General features: G+C 42.4%; 1 protein-coding gene across 11 annotated transcripts in view; it reads right to left on the bottom strand.

The window, feature by feature from the left end:
- Positions 1–26,820, bottom strand: part of PHF21B (PHD finger protein 21B) — a 181,889-nt gene that overhangs the window by 10,959 nt on the left and 144,110 nt on the right. For 8 of the 11 annotated variants that reach the window (XM_081911761.1, XM_081911757.1, XM_081911759.1 and 5 more), the window contains 6 exons: positions 25,165–25,257; positions 17,126–17,479; positions 14,400–14,522; positions 8,534–8,585; positions 3,787–3,863; positions 2,438–2,492 (listed from right to left, as the gene is read on the bottom strand). In XM_081911761.1, coding sequence (XP_081767887.1) covers positions 2,438–2,492; positions 3,787–3,863; positions 8,534–8,585; positions 14,400–14,522; positions 17,126–17,479; positions 25,165–25,257 — 754 coding nt within the window. Of the gene's footprint in view, positions 1–2,437; positions 2,493–3,786; positions 3,864–8,533; positions 8,586–11,260; positions 11,289–14,399; positions 14,523–17,125; positions 17,480–25,164; positions 25,258–26,820 lie in introns of all 11 variants that reach the window. The other 3 variants (XR_014168479.1, XM_081911764.1, XM_081911766.1) reach the window with 1 other exon arrangement.

Here is a 26,820-nt window from a genome sequence, read left to right on the forward strand (position 1 = left end):
GCACTCACATGCCCACACACACAAATAACTGAAGTGATGCATGCAAGATATTCACAGGGCCAGGGCTGCGCAAGATCAGAGATAACACTCGCCCTGAAAGAGCTTAGCAAGAGAAATTAGAGAGATGTCAGCAAAGATGAGTGGCTATATGCAGTCACCCTCCAATCAAATGAAAAAGGGTTTGGAAATGGAGATGGAGAAGGAGAAGGAGAAGGAGAAGGAGGAGAAGGAGAAGGACTACACAGACACTTGCCCAGCCTATTCCCAAGTAGGTTAGCAGCACCTTAATGAGGTACTAACATTTGCTCTAAGGAAACATCTAAGGCAGGGATAACCAGAAGTGCAACAAGAGTGTTTCATTAATGAGATACCTCCCACTGCTGGAATGTAAAGCTACCAATGCTTTAAATGTTAGTTCCGTCTTTCATAGCAACCCTTGTGTGAGCTAGAAACAATCAGGATGGGGATAACTCCCCTGAACACATGACCTGCAGCTGATCAATATTTTGATTTCGGGAGAAGATCATCTGCAAAAAATATTAGCATGGAAGTGCCCCGAGAAACTAGAAATATTAAAAAGGTAAAGGTAAAGGATCCCTGACAGATAAGTCCAGTCGCAAACGACTCTGGGGTTGCGGCTCTCATCTTGCTTAACTGGCCGAGGGAGCCGGCGTACAGCTTCCAGGTCATGTGCCCAGCAGGACTAAGCTGCTTCTGGTGAACCAGAGCAGTGCACAGAAACGCCGTTTACCTTCCCGCCGGAGCGGTACCTATTTATCTACTTGCACTTTGACGAGCTTTCAAACTGCTAGGTTGGAAGGAGCAGGGACCGAGGAACGGAAGCTCACCCCGTCACGGGGATTCGAACCGCCGACCTTCCGATCGGCAAGCCCAAGGCTCAGTGGTTTAGACCACAGCGCCACCCACGTCCCATTACCACAACCCGCATCCCATTACCACAATATTAATCTGGGGCAAAAATGGGAATGAAGTGCAGACTATACTAGCATTGTGTACATATTTTCAGTGGCTGAACAGAAAAACTGAGTTTATCCTGTAAATTAGCAAGAAAGAGGTAAATAGTAATTTGCTATTTAGTGCTGCACAATGCTCAAACATTGTGCTGGTCTAGGTACTCCAGTATGATGTTGTTGTTGTTGCTGCTGCTGCTGCTGCTGTTAATACCATGGGTACAGTGCATGCTTTGCATACATAGAATCTTGGGTTCAATTTTCATGAGTTTGCTAAAAGTGTTTCAGGTAACAGAGCTTGGGAAAACTTCTACCTAAGACCACGCAGTGCTGCCTCCAGTCAAGAGCACATGGAATTGGGGTAGATAGACCAAAGCAGTGGCACATACATTTTGATCAGTGTTGGTAGCCAGCCATAATTTTCTACTAGCCAGTTGTAAAGCCCAGTCCCACTATGATACTACAACAATATCATATGCATTTTCAAAACAGGTAACAGTTTCATTAGACTGAATGAAGTTAGATCTTAAAAACTCAGGCTTTATCTAAGCTAAGGAGCACATAAAATTATTATTTAAATATACAGTGCATATCATAGTTTTCAGGGTTTTTTTCCTTTCTAATTTTTCAGGATGATTTACTGTATAATTTGCATTAAAAGCTCAAATATTAAACAAACCTACATTTTCTAGAACTAGGTGCGGAATATATGTACTTTGGCCAATAAGACACCTAATAGAATTTCTTGTCCAAAGAAATGGATTTACAAAAGTGAAGCAAGAATGATTCCCCCCCCCCCCCGCTAGGAAGCAGGTGTTCTGGGGCACCTTAAAGATCAACAACTTTTATGAGATGAGTTCTCATAGGCTAGAGTCCAATTCTCAAATATTCATATATTTTAGCTCAAAATAATTTCTGCCTTGTTAGCTGAAAAGTTGGCATACAGATCTAGTAGTTAGGGCTAAACTTCAATAGGGTACCGTATTTTTCGCTCTATAAGACGCACCAGACCATAAGACGCACCTAGTTTTTGGAGGAGGAAAACAAGAAAAAAAAAATCTGAATCTCAGAAGCCAGAACAGCAAGAGGGATCGCTGCGCAGTGAAAGCAGCAATCCCTCTTGCTGTTCTGGCTTCTGGGATAGCTGCGCAGCCTGCATTCGCTCCATAAGACGCACACACATTTCCCCTTACTTTTTAGGAGGGAAAAAGTGAGTCTTATAGAGCAAAAAATACGGTAAATTTTACAAAGTGCAGCTCCCTTTTTTGACTCATGTAAATTGCCATAAAGAGGAGGTGTGTCCTCTGACCTCTCAGAACTCCTTCTGGAGGGGATACAGATATATAATGTAAAATTAATTTTATTTTTCCTGTTGTTTATTGATGCTAAAACACCAATTTTACTGTAATTATTTCAAGTGTGGAGTACTAACCTATATTTCCATTCCAATAATTCAGAGATCTTACCTCTTGTGGACAGAAACAAGGGATTGTTCAAATAATTTGATGCAAGGCGTTTCCTCTGCAAAAGATAACATGAATAGCATTGACTAAGACACTTCTTCCAACAACAACCAGGTCCAACTGAGAGGGCATGTTCAGGAGCTATCCACACATGGGTGTCAATAATTTGCACATACATACTTTTAAAAAAGGGGATTCTATATGAGAGTGTTGGGGAGATCCCATAATAAAATTAACATGAGATTTCCTGGAGCAGTTCTGGTATTCTGTGTTAAATCTGTGGGTTAAACACAACTTCCTTCAGGAGCATTCCCTTTTTAGCAAGGAATTCCATGCAAGAGAGTTAGGGGAAAAAAACCATTGTTTTAGCTGGATAGGTATATATTTAAATAGATATAGATATATATGCTGATGTGAGTATCAGGGCCTTTTACAAAAGAAAAGGCAATATATACTGTTATAAATAAATATTTCAATGAATGTCAGCTAACGTCATTATCAAATGTCAGCTTTAAATAGCCTAAAGAAAGAATGCCTTGTGTTTCATCTTCCCAAGTTCCTGGCATAAATGTGTTCTTTTCAAAAGTGGATTTTTAACGAAATTGTATTTTTAAAGTCCACAATGTATTTCACCATATGTTATGCCAGGAGCATGAAAAGAAGAAATGTACATAATTTGTATTTCCACTTCTCCAAAACTGCTAAGATTAAATTTATGTCAGTCGCATACAAAAGAAATAAGTGATCCCATTACTAGTTCATTAGCTGTAACTGAATTAGATAAAACCGGCATCACAGGAAACATTTATTGAGGTTGCTTTATTGAACATGCAACACTCGTCAGAAACTACTGGGCTGGGGGGGGGGCTTTTTAAAGTGTTTTCTACTTTCACTTGCAATTGCCAATCCCAATTTGAACCAATCCTCAGCGAATCAAAACAATGAAGTCTCCCTTCCCCCCTAAATCTCACTTTTCCTAAACAGCAGATAGTGGGATAGATTTAGCCTTTCCTTCCCCATAAAATAAGCTTGAGTTGTGGGTGGTAAATGCACAGAGCTAATGTTAAGATGCTACTGGGTTTAGAAATCCATGTCTATCCTATACACTTAAGCCAGTAGGAAACTGATCAGACTGTCATGCTCCCAACCAGGGAAACACTGACAATGTAAGTGTTTCTCTCAACAGCTTCATAATACAGTAAACCATGGCAGCTATGCTGCTTTAAAGTCTTGTTTTATAACAGGGACGTGCTTTTATTTTGTAATGGGAAACTACTGTGGTCACTCTAGCGTCACGTGATTAAGGACCAGAAGCGAAGGGGAATGAAAAAGCGAGAAGACAAGAGACGTACCTCTGTTTCCAAAAGCCCACTGTAGGCTGGGTTGGCTGTGCTTCTTCTTTTCCTCTCCTGACGCTTGCTTTGGATTTCTGTAATCAATTTATGAAACGTTATCTCTGTATGTGTGTGATTATTTGAAAACAATTCTTTTCAGATACAACTCATTAGTCAGATGACTTTTGGCTTGTGGTCTGCTTAGACCTTATGTTTAGTTTCTAATGCTTGTCTGGGCAGCGGCCCTGATAATTTGTCAGATTTTGTGTTTGAAGTTATTTCTGAAATTCACAATATGGTTTAACGCAGCAGTCTGGAACCTCAGGCCTGAAGCCAAATATGGCCCTGAAGCCTTCTTTATCTGGCCCTTGCAGCTTTCCCAGGGCCACCCCTGCCGCCAGGTCACCCCCTTCACCAGCCTGCTCTGCACCCTCAAGTGCTTTTGCCTGGCTAGACTGTGTCCTTGAGATGGATGGAGGGGTGGGCATTTTGTAAGGCTGGAATGCCACCTACACTCAAAGGTGCACCTCTTGCTCTGCCCACTTTTTGTCCCTGGCCCCATCCATGGCTGTTGTGCCCCCCAGGAGGTCACCCACGAAGGACTGTGGCCTTTGGGATGAAAAAAGGTTCCACACTTTTGGTATAATGGCTACTAAATGAGAATCCTTTGATTATCAGACAGATTCACAGATGTCTAATAACAATTGGCATAGCTCAATACCTAAACTGTTGTTGCTGGCATCCGTCTGTCTCAAGAGACAATGGACTGCACCTCTGGGGGTGGTGTCAAACTGCTGCATTAGCAGCACCAAATATTGCACCCTGGGGAGCAATCCTGGGCAGTGTGTATGGAGGTCCTGGGCTACCCAGACAATAAGGCCCCATCTCAGCCCCACTGATGTGGTCCAAAGGAAAGCAGAGGAAGATGTCTGGCACCAGCTTGGCTGCAGGAGGGAAGGAGGTAGAAAAGGCGCCATACATCCGTCTTGGAGACTACAATCCAGATTTATGTAGGGTTTACCCTTTAGCCTTTTCTTCTCCTGAAGACAAGATAGCGAAGACCTGACTAGACAACTATATTAGAGGCTGTATACCTCTGAATGCCAGACACTGGGGTAAACAGCAGTGGAGGGCCCTCTTGAGCACCCAGAAGCATTTGGTCAGCCACAGTTGGAGACAGCCTACTGGGCCCTCCAAGCCTTGTTTTAATTTACCAAGGCAATCCTTATATTCCTGGAGCCACAGCAGCTTGCAATCTTACAAGGATTCGTTTCTTTAAACAAAAACAAAAACCAGCAATACCCCAATAACAAATCACACCAAGAGCCCAACTAGTATCCTATTAAAGGGGCACTCAGACAAAAGAATTCAGTGATCAGAGCTATTAAGTAAGTTATAAGCTTTTTAAAGCTTTGGACAACAAGGTCAGAATGAAAAGCTTCATTAACACTCAAGCCTCTATGCCCATTAACAAAAACATCCTTATCACAGTTTTGTATCTCAGCTGTTGCAAAAGGCACTGCAGGTTTTCTTTGTTTCCCTCATAGAGAAGGGGAAAGAAAGACTATAAATATCAAAGCTGAATTTGTAGATGTATTTGGTTCAAAACCTCGCTTAGAAAAAGGTTAAAAAACCCAGATTTATGCCCCCAACTTACATCATTAAAATATAATATTAACACAGGCTAACTTTGAGGAGCTGCTTTGCTTTCTTCTTTGAAGCAGTGTGTAGGAGAGTTGTCATGTTTTGAGGAGTCACAGTGTTTGTGTATTCTAGTTATAAAAGTACAAAAAGAGTTCAGATTTCTATAGGTAGCAATGGCTATCCCTCTTGCAAAAGCTGCATTCATATGCATGTAAGCGAAAACACCTGCAAGAAGGGCTAGACTTCTGCAAGGTATCCTGAACAGCAAGACTGGTAGCCTATATAACCAGTTTGCAATCAGACGTACCAAATGTGTGTCAGTTGCAATGAAGTACTAAAAATATGCAAGACTGTATAAAGGCCATCAGTTTTGCCTTTTTAGAGGTATTTTGTAAGAAGTGAAATGGTTGGAGTTTGTGAAGAGGGCAGATGTAGAGCATGTCAAGGCAAATGGAGGAAGGGATGAAATGTCTGAACCTGGCCTCAGTGACTGGCCTCCCATAGACCCTGTAAGGGATTGTGTCTTTTGAAATATGTTGTCATCAGAATGTATGGCAGCTGGCAGATGTCAACAGCTGCTGCTGCTGTTCAAGTACCTAATTTTTTAAAAATCTTTAAGCCTCCCTGAGTCCCTGTCAGGGAAAAAGGATAGGTATGTATGTATGTATGTATGTATGTATGTATGTATAAATAAATAAATAAATTATGATGATGATACAAATGCAGGGATGGTGGGGACATTTGTATAGCAAACTGGCAGGAGCTGCTTAACGCCTCCCACACCTGCCAAGTCTTCAGTGCAGATGTTATGTACCCACTAGGCACTTCCTCTTAGCTGGGTTTCTTCCAGTTTCAAAATCTGTCTGGGAAATTTTTATTACGGGGGGAACATTTGCAGGGGAGAATCAGTGAGCGAGCAACAAGTTAGGTGCTCCCGCCTTCCTGTTAATTCCTCCCCAGCAAGCGTCTCCCCCAGCACTTGTCTTGTGAGGAAAAACACATGTTGGGGCCAAATTCAACCAACCCATTTCACTAGTGGGCTTCCCCCTCCTCTTTTCTCCCCACAACTCCCCCAGAGCTGCTCTAGAGGGTTGGGAGAACCCACAGGACAGCATGTGGGGCAAGGAGAGAAAAGATGGTTCCACCAGACAAGCAGAAATGCTTGTGCTGATCGTCTCCCGAAGACTCTGCTGAATGACCGCTGCCTGTTTCCTTGATTTCACAGAATGTGGACTTGCTGCAAGAAATGCGAGGCCTTCCCAGGTACAAGTGAAGTCTCAAAGGACTTGCCCAAATAGCAGGTCCCTCTGGTTTCTCCGAAGCCTCTCAGATTTTGAGAACGAGAGCATTTCTATGCTTTGTGCCTCTTCAGGGGAGAACTTGGTGAATTTAGTTTCTGCATTCGCTTTCTTCATATGGTGCTTGGTTTGGTTACTCCGTTCCATGGGTCTTAAATAAGTTTGATGTATCTTGGATTTAGAGAGTTACTAAGTGACTGGCTACATGAGCTTGGAAATCCCATTCTCCACCTGATATTGATGACTGGGTAGTGGCATCTTGAGAACCAGTGATACATCTTGAGAACCAGTGATACACTAGAGATGGGAAGGCCTGGGAAAAAATTGAAAAAATTGGAAAAACAAACAAACCAAGGTTTCCCCTGGTTTTTTTAATTATCCAAAGCCCTTTTTCCCCCCAGAAAAAAATGGAGAGAAAAAAGTGTGCTGAATATTCAAACTATATCAAACTGTTTTTCCCAAATTTTCCAGGGGGAAACGGCTTCGGGGGGGGGACGGAAAAAGGGGGGGGGGAAACATGGGTTGTTGTTTTTTCAAATTTTTCCATTTTTTCCCCCAGGCCTTTCCATCTCTATACATATCTCAACATATGAAGGAGCATCTTGCACAAATTTAAAGGCATATGGAGTTTTGGCCACAATTGCTGTGACCTGATAATCCGACTCCTGTCCAGTTAAAGCCACCCCTCTAGTAACCAGCTTAGACGCCTCTTTACTTCCAGATAGTTTTGTATCACCTAAAGGAAGAACATATTTTGTTCTAATGTTGTATTTAAAATCCATATCCATTCCCATTCCGATTTATTGTTATTGATACTGAAACATCTTAATAAACTACTGGCAGAAGAGAAAAATTGTCCTGGATGATTGCTGGTATTTTCAATGTAGCATTAGTCAGTGATATTATTCAGAGGTGCTCAAGCTTTAAATTATTGCTCTTACTTTCCTGACATAAAAAAAGATTAGACAGGCAAGTTGTGGGATTATTATCTACATGATTTGTATTACGCAAGCCTCTTGGTAAAACTGTTGCTTTGTAAGTTCCATTTCAATCTCTTGCCATTAAAGGATTAGGGAGGCTGATGACTTAGAACTTTCTGTAAACTGCTTTTAGATTTCCATTCATCAAGGCATGAAATCATTTTCCAAAATGCAGCTATAAAGTTCTGAGCCTTTCTGGGGAAAACAAACAAACAAACAAACAAACAAACAAACAGCAAGACCAATAGGAGGATATAACTGCATTCTGAAGTGCTCTATTACCCCAGCTTCTTCACATTCTAGAAAATGTAAGTGATATTTTAAAAGAGAAGTTACACAATATGCTGAGTGTGTGACAGAGGTGGATATTTAGTCACCAGCATGGGACGAGATCACAATGGTCACCCTTTTTCTTGTGTTATGGTCCCGATGAAGCTTTGAGAAATGAGTATCCTTGAGATCATGGTATGAGGGGAAAGGATTAAGCCCCCTTTACAACAGTCTTGATCTTGACTGACACACATGGATGCTATTTATTTATTTTTTTAAAATCGGTCACATGAAATGCCATCTTGGATTTGTTATATAGTATATCTTGGCTGTAGCTCTTTGCAGTATACTCTACACATTCCAGTCATGGCATTTTGTTGGTATATGTAAACTACATTACTGAACATCAGAGCAAGATCTTCAGCTGGCAAAGAACACACAATACTTTACTTCATGAGGACCAGTCCCCCCCCCCACTTTTAATAATAAAGAGTCCAAGTTTCCAACCTTCATTGAGAAGTTGCTTTCCCTCCAAAACAGAAAACATTTTTGTAGTAATAAAAGCGTTCTTACCTTCCAAGTATTCTGTCGTAACCAGGCCTAATGCTACCATAAAGGCAATTTTCTAGAGAAGAAATAAAAAAATACATTACTTTGATTACTGCTGAAAGAACTCTAGTTGCACCATAGGGCTTTACAAATTCCTCCATTTGAAGACTAACAGCATGAACACTTTAATAACTCAGGACCTTCAGTCCTCTATAAAAAACCCACAACATCTATGTTCTGATGAATTCCTCAAAGCAGTGTCAAACTTGTGCAGGTGGGCCAGAGTTTTGTTTTTTGCGAAAGTTTGATTTGTACTGTACTGCATTTGTGCATACGGTTTCATTGGTTTCCTGCTTCTATGTTTAAAAGTGAGCAGTATGGAAAATAAACTCTCTGTCTGATCCCAAGTACAGTGGACAGAGTCTGGTCTACACTTGTAACAGAATGAAGTAGTCAAATGGAATGTAACTGCTTCAGACTGGATGTGAGGGGTGACAATTCTAACCCCCCTCTAAAAAAAAAAACCCATGAAGAAACATGAAAGTCAGGGAGAAAAGCTGAAGCATAACCTGCTGCCTGTTGAATTAAGTGTGGAGAGATTTTTATTTAAGAGGAGCATTCAAAAATCTGACCTCACCCCAACCACCAGCTGTTGGGTTGCCATATTTTGAAAAGCAAAAAAGAAGACACATTTGCTGACTTTTACTTTTAACTGTGGATCGCTATGACAACTTTACCCATGAAAAAGAGGACATATGGTAACCCTAGCGAGACTTGTTTTAAATATTCTCTATTGCAGAATGGAATATGAAAATCTGAGTCTAGACATTTATATCACTGGATAATTAAAAACAGTTTTGGTGAAGTTCAACATGAGCCTTCTCAGAAAGCAAGAACTTGACTTGCTGTCTTTGGACATTACAGCTCACGTCTCATATGAAGGTATACCAAAGAAATGGGTTCTATGTCCAGAGTACATACAATAAGCACCAGTTCCAACACTGGTGACTGGCCACAAACTGGTCCGTGAGGTGGGAAAGAAGATGGTGGCCGAGGTCACTGAGAGGTAGGTGCTAATGTACCATATTTTTCGCTCTATAACACGCACCCAACCATAACACGCACATAGTTTTTAGAGAAGGAAAATCCGTAGGCATGCCACCCGTAGGCATTCCCTCCATAACACGCACAGACATTTTCCCTTACTTTTTAGGAGGAAAAAAGTGAGTGTTATGGTGCAAAAAATACGGTACTTGCAAGACCCCTGGATTCTGAGCTTTCGTTTTGGGGGCGGGGGGAGGAATGAGTCTCTAAGCCTCCTCAAAATAAAGTTATAAAGCAAAATGTGCAGCCGGTTAGAAACAATTGTAACGTGCACTCAGTGACTCAGTAGAACATACCCTGTGGTTCTGGACTATGTGTGAAGAGCTTTGACTTTTTTTTTTTTGCAAAAATCAAAAGACTCAGGATGGTGTGATAACCATGGCAAAATCTGAACATTTGCTGCCTTGAACCAACTTTCTGGAAAATCTATTTCTGCAAACATGCATTGCCCAAAGAACTGCCTCTCTGTATTGACCGTATCAAGTCACCATGCCTTTAATAAAGTGAGATTAAAGCACAGATGAGGAAGGATTTTTCTATGGAAGGTCATTAGCACAACAGAAAACTCAGGTGGGGGTAAAGCTGACACTTGGCAGGGTGCCTGCCTGTCTCTGTCTTTTGTGGTGAGGGTTTTGTCCCTGACCTGATACTGCAAGTCGGGGGCAAAAGGAAGCACCACTTGTGCGCTTTCTTTGCTTGACGGAGGGGCAGCAGCACCACCCAACATGCCTGTCACATCTCTCTGAATGATGGCCAAAGAGGAGCCAGCCCACGGTCTGGACCTAGCCCTCCACTACTCAAGGGGAAAGGAAGACTTAACAACCTAATTAAAGAGAAATGTCATTCATTACACCAATTAAAGGATCACCTAGCACTTGGGCTGCACAGTCCCTGGGCGGCTGCCTTAGGAGGCCCTGGATACACTGTCTTCCTCCAAATCCAACTCAAACTCCTACATTAGCTGCTTTGCTGTTTTCAAACAAGGTTACTGCTTCCCTATTCTTTTGCTTTTGAATGCCAAGCTTTCTTGATCTATATTTCTGAATTCTGTTCATACTAAATATATCAATAAATGCCTTAAGGAATCTGCAGTACTTCTCTCTTTGCATAGTTCAATAAGGATTTTTTTTAAAAAAAAAGACAACAACATTTCACGTTGTAATTATATGTTCTAGTTGCCGTTACATGCATTTACACTAATTACACAGTTAGTTCTAATTACACTAATTGCATAAATGCATGTTAATCAACTAAAGCTTACCCAAAGAACAAAATAAATTAACCCAGAGCTTTATAATACATACTTTTTCTTTAGTGCACAAAGAAAGCAAGACAGAAGCAGACCTCATGCTTATGCCCCAAGTCTGCCCTGCCTGATAACCATACGGTTCTTCTTCTAGCAGAACTGTTCCTGTTAAGTCATCAGTTCTACTCTAATATGCAGAGAGGAATAAAAAAACTAATTTGAAAATAAAACTGATATTAAAATACCTTCTTAATCTCCAATTGTGTCTCCCAACCACACCCTGGAATGCTATTTCATGCAAGGCCAGAAAATACGTATTCTTTAAAATGACTATTAAATCAACACAGACTGGTGGTCCACACAAAAAAGAATGGCCTCTCAGTGAAAAATACATCTCATACCTGATGCGAGTGAATGAACTGAAGGGGTCTAGGGATCAAAAACACAAAGGCAAATATGAGGGAAATGGTTTACTTACTTAAACTACAATGAGGGGGAAGGCTGATTTTCAGAAAGGTGGGTGAAGATGAGCATTGTTATGGCAACATGTGATGGGTAGGTTGGCTGTGTTTGTGGAGGTTCCATTGATACCATGATTGCATAACTCCTAGGCAAATCCTCTGGTCTCATACACTGAACAACTTGTATCTCTCTAACACAACCAGTTCTTTCAAGATGAACTCATCCCCCAGTGGCTTTGTTTACAGAAATAACAGGAAATCAAAGCTCAAGACTTGGAGATTTTTAATGTTCAGATAAGCAATCATGTAACAGAATATATCGGGGGCAGTTCATTTTGAAATACATAAGTAAGTAGAATTTGACATCAACTCAAGGGGAAATGATATATAAGCAGTGCATTTTTGGTTTTTTTAAAAAGTGAGGTGCTAGTATTCAGATATGGAGAAAAGTGCCTTGGATGCCAGCAAAAAATGGCTGCTGTGTGCAGAAAAAAGAGGTGTTGAGGCTCTGTACCATTGTGGACTGAAGATCAAGGCTGAGCATATTACATATATCTAATGGACTTAAATTAAGTGAGTCACGTTGCATGAGGCATGTCCTTTTATATTTGATAACTCTTCACCAAATGCAATATTTTACTTTAGTGAAGCAGTTAAGAAGGGGCCCAGTGAAGCGGCCATTCAAAACAGCAACAGTGTCAGTATCCTGTAAGAGGTATAAATCTACAGTGAATGGCTATGTAAAAACTGGAAGAAGTGCTGAAACAGCAAGGTTGTGCATGTAAGAAGGCAGGCAACCATCTGAAGGAAGGATGCTTTGAGGACTAAATGAAGTGTTTTGAACAGCCACAAAGCTCTAGATAAACACTGGGTAATACTTTACTGTGATTGTCTGAGGGTGGAACTCAGCTTCCCCTTCTCTATCCTGCAGCCTCCCCACATGCCCCCCCAAAAAACTACTCCAGAGAGTTGGGGGACCCTCTGCAGCAAATCTGGGGAGGTGGCAGAGAGGAAAGGGAAGTTATGTTGCAGGAATACTTTTCACATTAAGAGCTCCCTTGGATCTTGGAGATTTTTAAGCAAAGGTTGGATGGTCATCTGTCATGGATGCTTTAGTTGAAAGTCCTACATTGCAGGGGGCTGGACTAGATGACCCTCAGGGTCCCTTCCAACTCTACAATTCTATGATCACCCCGGTGTCTGCTCATGCAGTGCTGAGCATCATCTATTAAGAATTTTTACTAATAATGAACATAATAGAACAGAGTTTACAATCCACAAGACCAGGGTGGCTAACCTGTGGCCCCTTCAGATGTTGTTTTAGTCCAACTCCCATCAGCCAGCAGGGCCAATGGTCAGGAATTATGAGCGCTGCAGGCCAACGCCATTGGCAGGGTCACAGGTCAGCCACCACTGCCATCAGAAGAACATAAAGAACAAAGAGTTACCCAAGACGGTAAGCAATAAATCCTGTATTATAGTCATTTCTGCTGTTACTGTTCCATGAAAAAAATAAGAATAAATTGTTGGTGTTGGACAACAAATGCAGTTGTCCCAATTTTATGGAGAAGTCTTATGCGTAAAGTATTTTTTGCTGACAGAGGAAAAAATGAGCACAAGTCTGTTATGTCTAGGCGATGTTCCAAAGACAGCTATTAATATTATTCAACTTGAGTAATGACAATTGGGTTCAATTCTACTGTCTTCTAGAGTACTCTGAAATGCTCTTGCATATCTCATAGCATTAGGTCCCATTTCACTATTTACTACCTGTAATTTTAAAAGTATTATTTCCAAGAAGTTCTACAGGTCTGTTTTCTAAGAGCAGGCGAATTGTTTTGCCACAAGCTTATTAGCTTGCAGTGAACGCTACACTAAAAATCAGGCGTATGAAACATCTTGCAGAGAAACTGAAGTGGCATTAATAGTTACAACACCAGGTCTATATGTATGCAGCCATGTTGGCTGCATCACAGGAAGCAGGCATGGGGACCCTATAGCCATCAAAATGTTGTTGGACTCCAACTCCCATCAGCCCCACTTAGTCTGGCCAATGATCAGGACTGAGGGGAACTGCAGTTTGGTAACACCTGGCATGGGGTGAGGAGTCACAGGTTTCGCATCTCTGACCTAAAGCGCCACTTAAAACTTGATATTATTATTATATTAATAATCAAGTCCTACCCTCCTCTCCACATCTGCAAGCTATTCATTGAACCTTTTCGTATCCATCTAGACGGCTTGCAAATAATCAATATTACAGAAAATTCTCAGTGAACAATGAAAAAGAAGCACATTTATCCTTGCAGCACTTGCTTCCCATTGCTTCTTATAACGGTAAGAGTGTGACATGAACCATTTGTCATACAGTAAGTAGAAACTGATTGCTTATTCTTTTTTGTAGCCAATTCTCCTCGGTGCTGCACAAGTTCATAAAACACCTTAAAAGTCCCTGTACAGGCCTGCCCACGAACTACGATCTTCAGAAGAGGTCCTCAGCAACCCAGCAGACCTTTTCTGTGGAGACACCTGGCTTGCAAAACAGCCGCCCCTCCAAAATGAGGGAAGCGGAAACGTAATTAATTTTAGGCACTGGCTAAAAAGATACTTGCTTGCCCAAACTTTTTCTGATTATTAATACTCAGTCTTGCACATTACTCTGGTTCTGTAGATGTTATTGTGTTCATGTTTTAGGTTGATTTTACAAATTATTTGAATATTATTATTATTGTTAATCACACTGGATTTAAAAAAATATGTTTTACACAAATATGTAAATAAACACAGATCAAATGGGCACTTTCATTACTTTGTTAAAACACAGAACTATAACACTTAACTAAGGCTAGTAAGGACAAAGTGCTCTGGGCATATTTTGTGGATCTTGTAACAAACTGTATTTTGCAAAAGTTATAAATAAAACTAAGACAAGCATGTTGCAGCCCCCCCCCCCAGTCAGTAAATAAAGGAATGTATGCTCTAAAAGCAGCAGCTTAACCTTCGGACTGAGGAGACGTTCTGTGAGCATCTCTATGTATACGAAATATCACGTTTATAAAGAAAATAAGATTTTGTTAACCTCTGGACTTTCCTCTTTTTTCTTTTTGGTAGCAGGGGGTCCCTGAGCTGACTCTTCAGGAGCTTTCTTTGTCTCCACTTTATTCTCTGTTTGGGTTTGAACTTGAGGCTGAATGATGATGACCTGCAAAACAAATGGGTGAATGAAAAGAAGACTGCTCCACAGTCTGAAAGGGATTCAATTTTTCAAACAGAGAAACAGAATCTTCAAATAAAGGGCTCCTTTGTCAACTACTTTCTTGCAGAGACAATAAAATCATACAGCTGGCATATTATGATCTGGAGACTCTCTTGTCAGAATCTTTACAAATATTATAAACGAAAGAGGCACCGTTCTCAGAGACTGTTCACTTACACCTAGTTGATTCAATCGCTTGGCACGTTTCACAATTGTGGTCCACGTGGTGTACCCGCAACACAGAAGTTGCCAAAACTGGCATCTCCAGCCTGATTTTTAATATTCCAAAAGGAAATGGTAGAAAAGTTTCCTTTTTAAATCTAGCATCTCAATCTCTCTCAGGTCCCTCTTTTTCTAGCCTATTAATTATGTCCTGGTCCACAATAACACAATTCCATGGCATGGTCCACAACAACAACACAATTTCAGTTTATCCTTTGCTTGTTTACTCAGAAGCAAGTCTCACTGAGTTCAGCAGAGCTACACAGGAGTGCAAATTTATCTCTGTTTGAGAAAGACAATTATTACACCTCTAGCATTAACAGGACTTTCTATACCAAGTATGAAAAAACTGCTAAGAGAGGTCATCTAGGGTGATGAGGTGGGTGCCACCAGGAAGACGGGACTTTGCTCTGTTTTTCCTTTCCACCAGACACCAGTGCAACCGTCAGTAATGGACTAGATGAGGGTGAAAAAAGCAACCACAACCCTGCCTTTATCTAGCAAAGGTGGAACACATTCTATGTTTACACGATGGCTACATGCAATCACATTCCATATGGAAAACAAGGGTTGAGAGCCAATGTAACAGGAAGCTACAAGTGGGCTTATCGTTGCTCTCCACCATCCTCCAGCTCCCCAAACACTCCCAAAATCTGCTGTGGAGAATTAATAGACCTTCTGGATAAATTTTTGGAGGCACACAGAGAAGGAGGCAGGACAGGGAAGAAGAGAGACTGGAAGTTCCATTGCCCGAGCCAATTACACGATGGCTACATGCAATCACATTCCATATGGAAAACAAGGGTTGAGAGCCAATGTAACAGGAAGCTACAAGTGGGCTTCTCGTTGCTCTCCACCCTCCTCCAGCTCCCCAAACACTTGCCATTCAGCAAGTATATGGGCATCACTGGAAGTCACCCAAGATGCAGAGCTTAGGAGCCAGCTCATGTAGTGCCTATGACCAAGAGTTTGTGTCATCAACTTTGGCTGGCATGTCAGCTGCACACACTGATGAGAAGGACCTTGCTGCTTTGGTAGCTTCTTGACTTGTCTACTGTAATGTGTACATCGTGGGTTTGCACTCAAAGACAACTCAGAGCATTCTGTTAATGTAGAATAAGTTAGTCTGATGGTTGTCTAGTGAGGCACTCACGAGTTCCAGTTGCTTCCACTTAAATGGCATGGGTCTTGGATATACCCATGTGGACCTGTCAGAGAACTAAGGTTTATTGAGGAGGCCTGATTATGGGGTCCCACCACAGGGCAGAACAATATTTTCACTCACTGGTAATCAGCCACTATTCCCTTGGAGGGAAATACAGAAATTGTTATTGTTTTTCTGTTGTATAGTTTTACTTGATTTCACTGGTTTAAACTTTTACTTGATGCTGCCTTCAAGAGTGTAAAGTTGAAAATCAACCATTATACTGAAGTAATTGTTTGATTTAAAAAGTTTGACTTTCTATGTTAACAACCCAAGGGAAATTTGTGTAAAAAGATACTGTTGTTATATATATATATTAATCTACATTGTGCAACTGATTGACTGAGCTGATGTTGAGGTACAGCATGTTCTGCTGCTCAGAGAACTAAATACTTTGCAGTCTAGCTTAAAATGCAGAAAGGAAAGCTGTCAGACTAGCTGAAATTAAACTTCACAAAGGGAAAGGTGAATACTGAGGCCAGATTGCAAGAATGAAACCATGGGCAATTGGGCTGAAGGAAGGGTATTGAGAAAGAGAAATCTAAAAGGAAGGTGAGGTGAGAAAAATGCTTGAGAAAGGCACATTTGTGTTGGAAAACTGACACAAAACTGAGTTACTCAGATGGTGAGCTCTGAAGAAACATTATAGCAGTTAAGGTCATAAGGGAATATATGGTACATAAAGTAAGGGAGCTACAGAAGGACTAAGGATGATGCACAAGAGATGCAATGGCTAAGTTTAGTATCTAGACCCCGGGAAGAATTCTGCCTATTGTGCCGGCAGCATTTTGAGCTGACAGGGGAACCATGCCCACAAAGCAGCACAACACCCTATACATTTGAACCAAATAGCCAAGCCTATAGCTATAGAGCTGGTCTCTGATATTTCTATCATCTTGTCTCCCAAAACAAACATCCAATACTGCACTAGTACATGGATAATTTAAATAGCTATTATTTTCCATGTGTTTCCTGAAGAGTTCACACAGCTTCCTGTACTTTCACTAGAAGAGTGGTGGGGAAAAGGCATAGTTTTTGAAATGCAGCTAAATATATCAGACCCATGCCCTTCATGCAGTTAGGAAACCTGCAATAAGAACGGCAGTTCAATAATGAAACTTACCTTGCTGTCAGTGCTGATGAGAAGTGGTTGCACTTTAATGCCGTCATTGACCACTGAAACAGTGGCACTGGTGTTGATAGGAGCTGCATTGTTGGGGGAGGTGGAGATGATGGCATAGGCCACACCTGTGGTGCTCAGGGGCGCTGACACAGTTGTTGTAGACTCAGTGACACTTTGTGATTGGCTGTTGGGTGTCTGTACATGGCTAACAGTATTATTGGCAGTGGGGAGGGCGGGTGTGGGGTTTTTGATGCTGACTACAGTTGCCTTTTGGAACGCAGAAGGTTGTTTGGAAGGTTGGTCTCTGCATGGAGATATAGGGAGGCTGTCTGGAATCAGGGTCTTTGGCCTAACCTGCAGGGAAGAAAAGACAATGTTCAATTCAGTTTTAAAAGAATAGGGAAGAAAACCCTAAGAGATAGTGCAGGTGATCTGGGCCCATGGCAGTGGTTGTGGTTGTTTTTAATATCAAAGCAGCAGCAGCAGCAGCAGCAGCACAGAGTTACTACTTTGACTCAGGAAGTGAAATTGGGGAGCAGTGCTCAATCCCTTTCAACTGTGCTTTTCTCCTACCAAATAGTTTCCGGGCCCAGCGCTGGTTTTGACAGATACAATCTTAAACGGCTCAAGACTGCAATATCTCAAGGACTGCCTTTCCCCATGGCCCCTGCAATCGTCATCTGAGGCCCTTCTTCACGTACCTCCTCTGTAAGAGGTCCAGAGGGTGGCAACACAACGAGAGCGGACCTTTTCTGCATTGGCACCCTGCTTGTGGGACTCTCTTCCCAGGGAGGCCCACCTGGTGCCTGCATTACATAGCTTTAGGTGCCAGATGAAAATATTGTTTTATTAGCCAAAGGCCTGGGAGAAGAGCAATCTATGGCCTTTAAATCTATGTTTGCTTTTTCTATTATAGTGTGTATTTTTGTGTTTTTATATTGTAAATTGCCCTGTGATCTTCGGATGAAGGGCAATATAGAAATTTTAATAATAACAAGTCACCCACCCACCTAGGCGCTGCTATTATTGACCACAGCGATCTTACTAAAGCTAAGTAAGACAGGGAACTCTGTGTCACATTCAGATTGGTTTTCAGAGATTATGGTTCAGGCAGTACCCTCTCCAATCGCTCACGGGCACAGCAATCCAAACTATGGGACAAATTATTCTGGCATAATCTACCCCTGTCCCAAGTTCCCTTCAGAAGCAGGGGTACTGCTGGCTGAGCCCCCAAATCTGGTAGAGGGAAAACAAGCCTTTGAAATAGTTTGACCTACAGCACCCTTTCTGCCAGTGCAATTTCTGCTGTGTTCACTGGTCATATGATTAAGCTGAAGAGAGTTTAGAATAGGGGTAAGTCTCCTCCTGCCCTTTCCCACCCCCTCCACTATACTGTCCATGACTTACCCCAGCCTTGGCTGAGCGGGATGAGCTCCTGCTGAGCTGGGATGGAGGACATATGCCAGTGTATCTCTGGCTGAGCCGGGATGAGTGACCTCAGCTGGCTTGGCCCTGGCTGACCCCATGCTCAGCCAGAAATACACCTATTCCAAACTCTGCTCATCCCATCAGATCTTGAGTTTCTATTGCTCCTGAAAGCACCAATTCTGCTCCTGCCTTGACCTACAAGGAATCTGAATGTTCTTCACTGCGGGGAAGAGGAGAGTTTCCTTGCCCACAGAAAACCAACATATCTAAGAGAAGATTGCCTTTATCTCAGTGATAAGTTCTGCTAATGCATTGAGATTTTTCCACCTGGGGAAGCATCCAGACATTGTATCCCATTCCTGCCACTTAAAAGTTATATGGTCTAGGAATGAATTTAAAACTTGATCTTCACGAATGTACAAATCAGCTGCAGGATTTCTCCCACCCGTTAAGCCATAAGTCTCAAGCCTTGAAGGATACTAAGCAAAGATCTTTCCTTTGTGCATGTTATGAGTTTATGACAAAAAGCAGATTGCTTTGGTTTGAAGTGCAGTAAATTTCACTTTTTATTTGTTGCAAGTTACAAGCCACTTCTGAGACCGCTGGAGTTAGGAGTCTTTAATGCAAGATGGCTTTCCAGAAAGGGGGGACTTTGCCAAAATTTGAGAATGTGCCAAGAAGCAGTAGCAGTAGCAGCAGCAGCAGCAGCCTGCATTCTACAAATGAGACATTAAAATGAAGGTCTCCAAGGACAGCATTCTGATGATATGATACCTTCTACTGGTGTAATTAATGCCATCCTGTCAACATGGCTCTAAATTAACAATGTGTTAAGCATCGCCTCAAGATTAAGCATAAATAATTTAATGTGTTACATAGTTAGCTCAACTTCTATTCCTGCCATTCCAGCTGCCATATTGCACTTGTCAGTTCTTGCACTCCCATTCTTTGGGAATAAAGCTCTCAGCCCTGTCATTTCCCAATAATCTGGTATTGAAAACAGCTGTCCGTGTCATTACCCCAAAGGCTTTGAATTTCAGCAAGCAAAAGCAGCTTTCAGCTGCTGAAGCTTGAAGAAAATAAGCAAAAGGTGATGTTCCAGGCCACCATGCAGCTGGAGGGCCATTTTGCAGTGGCCTAACACTACAGCAGGTAGGTGATTCCAGTAACCCATCACCCAAAAACGGCTTTGGCATGGTGAAAATAAAAAGATGGTGGCATTAATTTTGTGTTATCCTTACCACCAAAGTTCTTGCCACAGTTTTTCCTATTTTATCTCGCACTATCTCTCCGTGCTCTCAACTTTGTCTCATACAGTTCTACTGTTCAAAGGCACCGGACAGCTCCTCTCTTAAATGACTTTTCTTATTTTCTCCTGTTGCCCATTTAATAAATAAGACTCCCTCCTCAAACCTCTACACCTTTCTGCTCTTCCTTCGCTTGACTGTCTTCCCTACTGCCAACATGTAGATTCCAAGATCTCTGGATATAAGAGCCTGTCTTTTCTGCTGGTGAAACTCTCTTAAAGCAGCACTATATAAATAATAAAAATCAATGGCAAAAAATCTTGGCTGAGTGCAGAGCAAAGGCAGAGTTCAGTTTATATGTGACATATCAGGAATGTGCCAAACAATCAAATCCTGCCCTCATAGTCACAATGGAAGCCTTAACCTTTGACTTCCTCGCCTCGGTGCAGTATAGTATGAATTTAAAATTCCATTAGAGGTAATAGAACAATTAATTCTGCATTAAGCTGCATTTATAGCAAAGCACTGTGAGCGTGGCAATTAGGTTTGACTTAAAGTTACTTTTGTTGTAGCCTGTTTTAATGCACAGCATTTCACCATGTGCCACTGTATACTGAATGTGCATAGCATGCTTTCATACCAGTGTTAAACAATGCCAAATTAAGTGTTTTTATTCAAAATGAAGGATTAAGCTAAGGGAACGCTGGGTCTTTTCTGCCCCCTTGTGATAACTCAGCAGAATTACCTAGCCCTCACAGGCTTCTGCCCTAACCTAATCTCAAACTAACTTAATGTGGAAGTTAATTCGTTTTTACAAATAAAAAATAATACTGCCTTTCTAACTGTGCCCAATGCACAAGTTAAAGAAACAATTAAACAGTTGCCTACAGGCCACAAGAAATGAACCCCTGACAGAACATAGAACAAGAAACCATTATCCCACACACTGCTTTAATCTCCACATTCTCCAGCAAAACATTAAGCATTAAAACAGACAATTAAAGGATTAGAGTTTTTTATTTTTAAAAAAATACAGAAAAAATGCTAAGCAGTATATACTGCAAAAATGTGCTAGATGATGATAAAATACAAAGTACAGGTTAAGTACATAGCACCAACCATCACCATTCCTGGCAGAAATTATTTGCAACAATTAGGGGGCCAGACAAATATTTCTTACACACCAAGAGAGCTTGGTGCTACAGCAACATGCGCAAGTCCAAAACACTTTGATAACAGAAAGTTGGCAATCCAACAAAATTTTATTCCTAGATAAAATTGTGTTATATGGTAACCTCTCATATTAATAAATACTTCTTACTAACATCAACTTTCAGGCTGAGTTTAGATGTGATGCCAAATCACAGATGGGAATTAAATGAAGAGCCCTTGGGTTTGCACACTGATTCTCTCCTAACATCTAATTTCACTGCAAAATTAGAATCCTTCCTTCCTATTGGAACAGGCCCCATAGGTAACACAAATCACCATATATACTCGAGTATAAGCCGACTTTTCCAGCACATTTTTATGCTGAAAAAGCCCCCCTTGGCTTATACTCGAGTGAGGCGGGTGGCGGCGGCAGAGGGACGAGCGGCCCAAAAGCAGCCCTTTTTCGCCACTCGTCCCTCCGCCGCCGCCCGCCTCTCGCTGCGCTGCGCCTCTCCCAACCACGGCTCCTACGCCTGCTCTTGCGAGCGGCAGAGGCGGCGGCGGTGGGATGAGCACCGAGAAAGGAGCCCTTTTGGGCTGCTTGTTCTTCCTTTGCTGTTGCCACCACCACCAGGTTTGTGGTGTGGTGAACCAGCTTATACTCGAGTCAATAAGTTTTCCCAGTTTTTTGTGCTAAAATTAGGTGCCTCGGCTTATATTCAGGTCGGCTTATACTTGAGTATATATGGTAAGTGGCACCCTATATACCCACTGGTGGAGGAAAAGGGGGGCGGGAGCACCCCACCCCTGGCAGCATGATCCCAGCGGGGTTCCATCGTGGCTGCCCCCCCCCCCCGTGCTGAGGGCACAGCCCCCACAGTCAGTGCGCCATGCCCCCAGGACATGCCCCACGCCCCTTTGGGCAGCACATCCCACCCCCAGGACGCGTGCCAGCCCTGTCCCCGCCTGCTCTCCGCCCCTGGTTCTGGAGCATGAAGCTCCACCACTGTATGTACCCCAGGAGGGCATCATAAGGACTGGGAGAGAAGGGACAGCAAAAAATAGAAATGTGTTCTTACAACTGCTGAACATAATGCAATTAGTGTGGGTTTTGCTTTTCTGGAGAAAGCAAAGTATCATTTCATTAGTATATGACAGATGTCAAACCTCTATTGAATTTATGTATATAATGATTTCAAACATAGTATGTTGTAGCTCAATTTGTTTTGATGCCTCAAAAGCTGAAAATAATCAAAATCTCAACGATATCTATATTTTGATGCCTAGCGGGAAAGAGCATATTTGAAGCAGAGCTTTCCTAAACTGAGCTTTTGTTTGTTTGTTTGTTTGTTTGTTTCTATGGAGGGGCATGTCCTGTATAGCTGCAGAGAATTGGCTCAATTCACACATCACAGTAAACTACAGTTAATGGTTTTATGTGAATCTACTTATATGGGCTTCTAGCATGCAGAGGAATGAAACCATGATCCTCCACTCAGGATCCTGTCTAAACCACAGACTGTGGTTTGTTTTACTCAAACGTGAATGTACAAACTTGGGTACATACCATGATTTATTAACACAAAATCAGGCATTGTGGTTTGTTTCACCCCAGATCTATTAGGGAAGAACAAAGTGGATGAGATCCATTTATGCCTGGTAAGCCATGGTTTATCACAACATCTATTTACATTAGAATGTCTATCTTTTCAAAATCAGCCTATTATATATTCTCATGGGGGTAAGTATGTTTAATCTACACATTAGAGCAAAACATCACACCTACAGAACAAGGTAAGAACCAAAAAGCCAGGTAACATCAATATCAGTGTCATCCACTGTCCTCAAAGATATAAAAGCTTTTCTAAAGAGGTTGATTTTTACCAATTACTCAAAAGACTCCAAAGAAATGCCTATGTGAAATTTTCTAAGCAAGGCAACTCATAGGAAGGGAACTACAACTGAAATAGTCCGGCTTTTTATAACCACTGATGCAGATGTCTCAGAATGCTACAAAGGGTCCAGACCTAAGTCTTGAATACAAGCGCAAAACTTCTAACTGAATGTTAAAAGAATGTACCTCTTGTGTGACTCTTGAATGTTATGACTGGAATCTAATTAGCCACAATATTTTCCCTTCACATCTTATGAAAAGGAATTGCTCGTTATCATACAAACAGGCTCTACGACCCAAAACTAATTGTTACAGAAGATCTTACAGCCTCCTCTAAAGACTGAACCTTAATTGCAACCCACATTTCCTTCTGACAATCCTTGCCATTGCTAACTAAGGGGCTATTAGGGAGCTGATCCTATGCCGAACCTTCAATGTATTGGCACAAGTTGCTACAAAAGTGGCCACGGTTTGAAGAGTGGCAGTGGAACTATAAATGCAGAAATGGCTAGCTAGTAGAATACAGTGGTACCTCGGGTTAAGTACTTAATTCGTTCCGGATGTCTGTTCTTAACCTGAAACTGTTCTTAACCCGAAGCACCACTTTAGCTAATGGGGCTTCTTGCTGCTGTTGTGCCGCCGCACGATTTCTGTTCTCATCCTGAAGCAAAGTTCTTAACCCGAGGTAATATTTCTGGGTTAGCAGAGACTGTAACCTGAATCGTATGTAACCTGAAGCGTATGTAACCCGAGGTACCACTGTACTAGTAAAACTCCACCAAAGGTATTTTCAGAACCAACTGATTCTTCTTCTTTTAAATTCTTGAGATTCTAAATGTTGTAGCTTTAATTTATGTTTTAAATTTCTGCAATATTTTATTAAAGTGAGCTGCTCATAGACCTGCATGATGAAATGTTGGATGTGAGTTTATAAACAAACAAAAAAACAAACAAACAAACAAACATAGCAGTTAAGGGATTAATATTTGGGTTTACTTATAAAGCCAGTCACCCTCTTGCAGGTCACAGCTCACAGGTTGAGAAACGATGCTCTTAAAGCCTGCCATGCGCTGATCATCACTCAACCACTAACCACCATTTTTGAAATTGTGGGGAGCCTATGCTGACAGCTGTGAGCTACATTCCTGCCACACATGGAGAGATGCATCCAAACTTCCCCTGCAGCCCAGAATGAGGCAGAGGCCCTAAGCAGGACGTTGCTTGGCCGTGAATCCTCATGACTTTGCATAGGGCAAACTGCATCGTTTTCAGGTAAGCGTGGCAAAGGGGTCTGAAAATCCTCCTGGGGTAGGCTCCCTACCTCCCAAAAGGAACTGCCATTGAACCTGCATGCTTCAGGATGAGGCCTCATGAAACACTTCAGGCTTTCCTCCCCTCTTTGTTGTCTTGTGACGTCTGACTATCCCGCACTGCTGAGAAATGTGCCCAGGAGAGGTGAGGAGGTCAGAAAAAGAAGCAACAAAAACCCAGATGGCTGCTGCCTCTGTAGCGATAGGTGCCCCTGACCATTAGGTCCAGTCGTGGCTGACTCTGGGGTTGCGGCGCTCATCTTGCTTTACTGGCTGAGGGAGCCGGCATACAGCTTCCGGATCATGTGGCCAGCATGACTAAGCCGCTTCTGGCAAACCAGAGCAGCGCATGGAAACGCCGATTACCTTCACGCCGGAGCAGTTCCTATTTATCTACTTGCACTTTGATGTGCTTTCGAACTGCTAGGTTGGCAGAAGCAGGGACTGAGCAACGGGAGCTCACCCCGTCGCGGGGATTCAAACCGCTGACCTTCTGATCGGCAAGTCCTAGGCTCTGTGGTTTAACCCACAGTGCCACCTACGTCCCATCTGCAGCGATACAGATCATTAAAAGCACATACATTGATAAGGAAGAACAGTCTGCCACCCCCCTCTGCTTATCAATGATATTCTTCTTTAAGATTCACCCCACCCATGGCACAAATGGGTTTTATTTCATTCTGTGTTTAAAAGCGTACTCAGTCTTCTATTTTTGTTGTGCCAGCCTGTTGTGTACATTTGTTGTTGTTGATGATGATGTTAGCCCCCGTTTGCTTTCAATCACATTTCTTGCTTTAATACACTCACACAGAAATACTATTCATGATTATGCACATGCAGGATTGGCGAGGACTATTTGTGTTTGCATCTTGCTTCCTTGGGTGTATGGCTGCCCGGACGATTAAGTGGGTTGACTTGCTGGTACCTAAACAAATGATTTACTCTCTGAATATCAGAACACACAGCCCATTAATAAAAGCACACAATTCACGAAAACAGTATTTTTACCTGAGGTAGCACTGCTGGTCTTTGTCCTGTCAACCTCTGCAAGGAGCTCACCTGAGGAACTGTAATCGGCACAGCTGCAATGGTTCCCAAAGCCTGCCAGAAGAAATGAATTTTCAGGATTTGAAATGGTCCAAAGAGAGTTGTCATGCACGCCTGTTTTCGCCTCACTGCAGCTTTGGGCCAGCTACCGCTGCTCAGGGTCTAGCCTGCTTCATAGGGTTGTTGGGAAGATAAAAGGGATATTTATTTATTTTATTATATTCCACCCTTATCATCAAGTGATCCCAGGGAAGGTCACAACAATAAAAATACAGTGGTACCTCGGGTTAAGAACTTAATTCGTTCTGGAAGTCCGTTCTTAACCTGAAACTGTTCTTAACCTGAAGCACCACTTCAGCTAATGGGGCCTCCCACTGCCGCCGCTTGATTTCTGTTCTCATCCTGAAGCAAAGTTCTTAACCCGAGGTACTATTTCTGGGTTAGCAGAGGCTGTAACCTGAAGCATATGTAACCCAAGGTACCAGTGTACACCATAAAGTCAACAGAAACCTTTGGTGCTCTCTGTGACACTATGGCTCAGTGCATTTGGCTGTTAATCAGAAGATGGCTGGTTCGAGTCACCCAAGGACGCCTGTGAGCAGGATCTCTGCACTGCAGGGGTTGGACTATATGACCCTTGGGGGTCCCTTGCAACTCTACAATTCTCTGATTCTAAAACCAGCATGGCGGTGTTAAGTTCTCTCCCTCTGTTCTTTCCTAAGGCAAACCAGGTGGCTAACAGGTGGCTTCTTTAAATCATCCTCCATTTCCAAAGGCCTGGAGGAAGATGTCATTTTTTATCTGGCACTGAAAACTACCGTATTTTTCGCTCTATAGGACACACTTTTTCCCCTCCAAAAATTGAGGGGAAATGTGTGTGCGTCCTGTGGAGCGAATGCAGGCTCCTTGGCTTCAGTGATAGCAACGCTAAGCCTCCGAAGTGCAGAGGGAGCGCTCCCTCCATGCTCCAAAGGCTTCGCGTTGCTTTCGCTGAAGCCTGGAGAGCGAGAGGGGTCGGTGTGCACTGACCCCTCTCGCTCTCCAGGCTTCAGCGAAAGCAACGCGCAGCCCCTCCAGCAGGGAGAGGCTGCACGTGGCTATGGCTTCTTTAGCCCTGTGCAGCTTCTGCCGGGAGGGAGAGGTTGCGTGGGGCTAAAGAGGAAGCCAAAACAGCCAGCGGGATCCATCCTGTACGCTGCTCTTTGGGGCTGGGGGGGAAATAAGATTATTTTTCTTGATTCCCCCCCCTAAAAACTGGGTGCGCCCTATGGTCCGGTGCACCCTATGGTGTGAAAAATACGGTAATTAAAGTTGGTGCCAGTCAGGGGCATAGATCCTCCACAGCTGGAGTGCCGTCACTGAGAAGGCTCTATCCAAAGCCCCAGCTCCACAGGCTTCACTTGGTGATTTAATGACAAAAAAAGAATAAACCCCCTGCCTGCCACCGTAAGTTTCCTAGAAGGGGGGCTGATTCAGATTGGACAAATGAAAGACAAACTTTATGGTTTTCTGAACTGCATATGTTTTAAAGGATACCTTCAGATAGAGACTGTAGTTTAAAAACATGAATACTACTTCCATTGGAATGCTGCATTTTGAATTCTTAACCTTTTTTTT

The sequence above is a fragment of the Podarcis melisellensis genome, assembly GCF_964234715.1.
Source record: "Podarcis melisellensis genome assembly, chromosome: 5".
NCBI lineage: Eukaryota > Metazoa > Chordata > Lepidosauria > Squamata > Lacertidae > Podarcis > Podarcis melisellensis.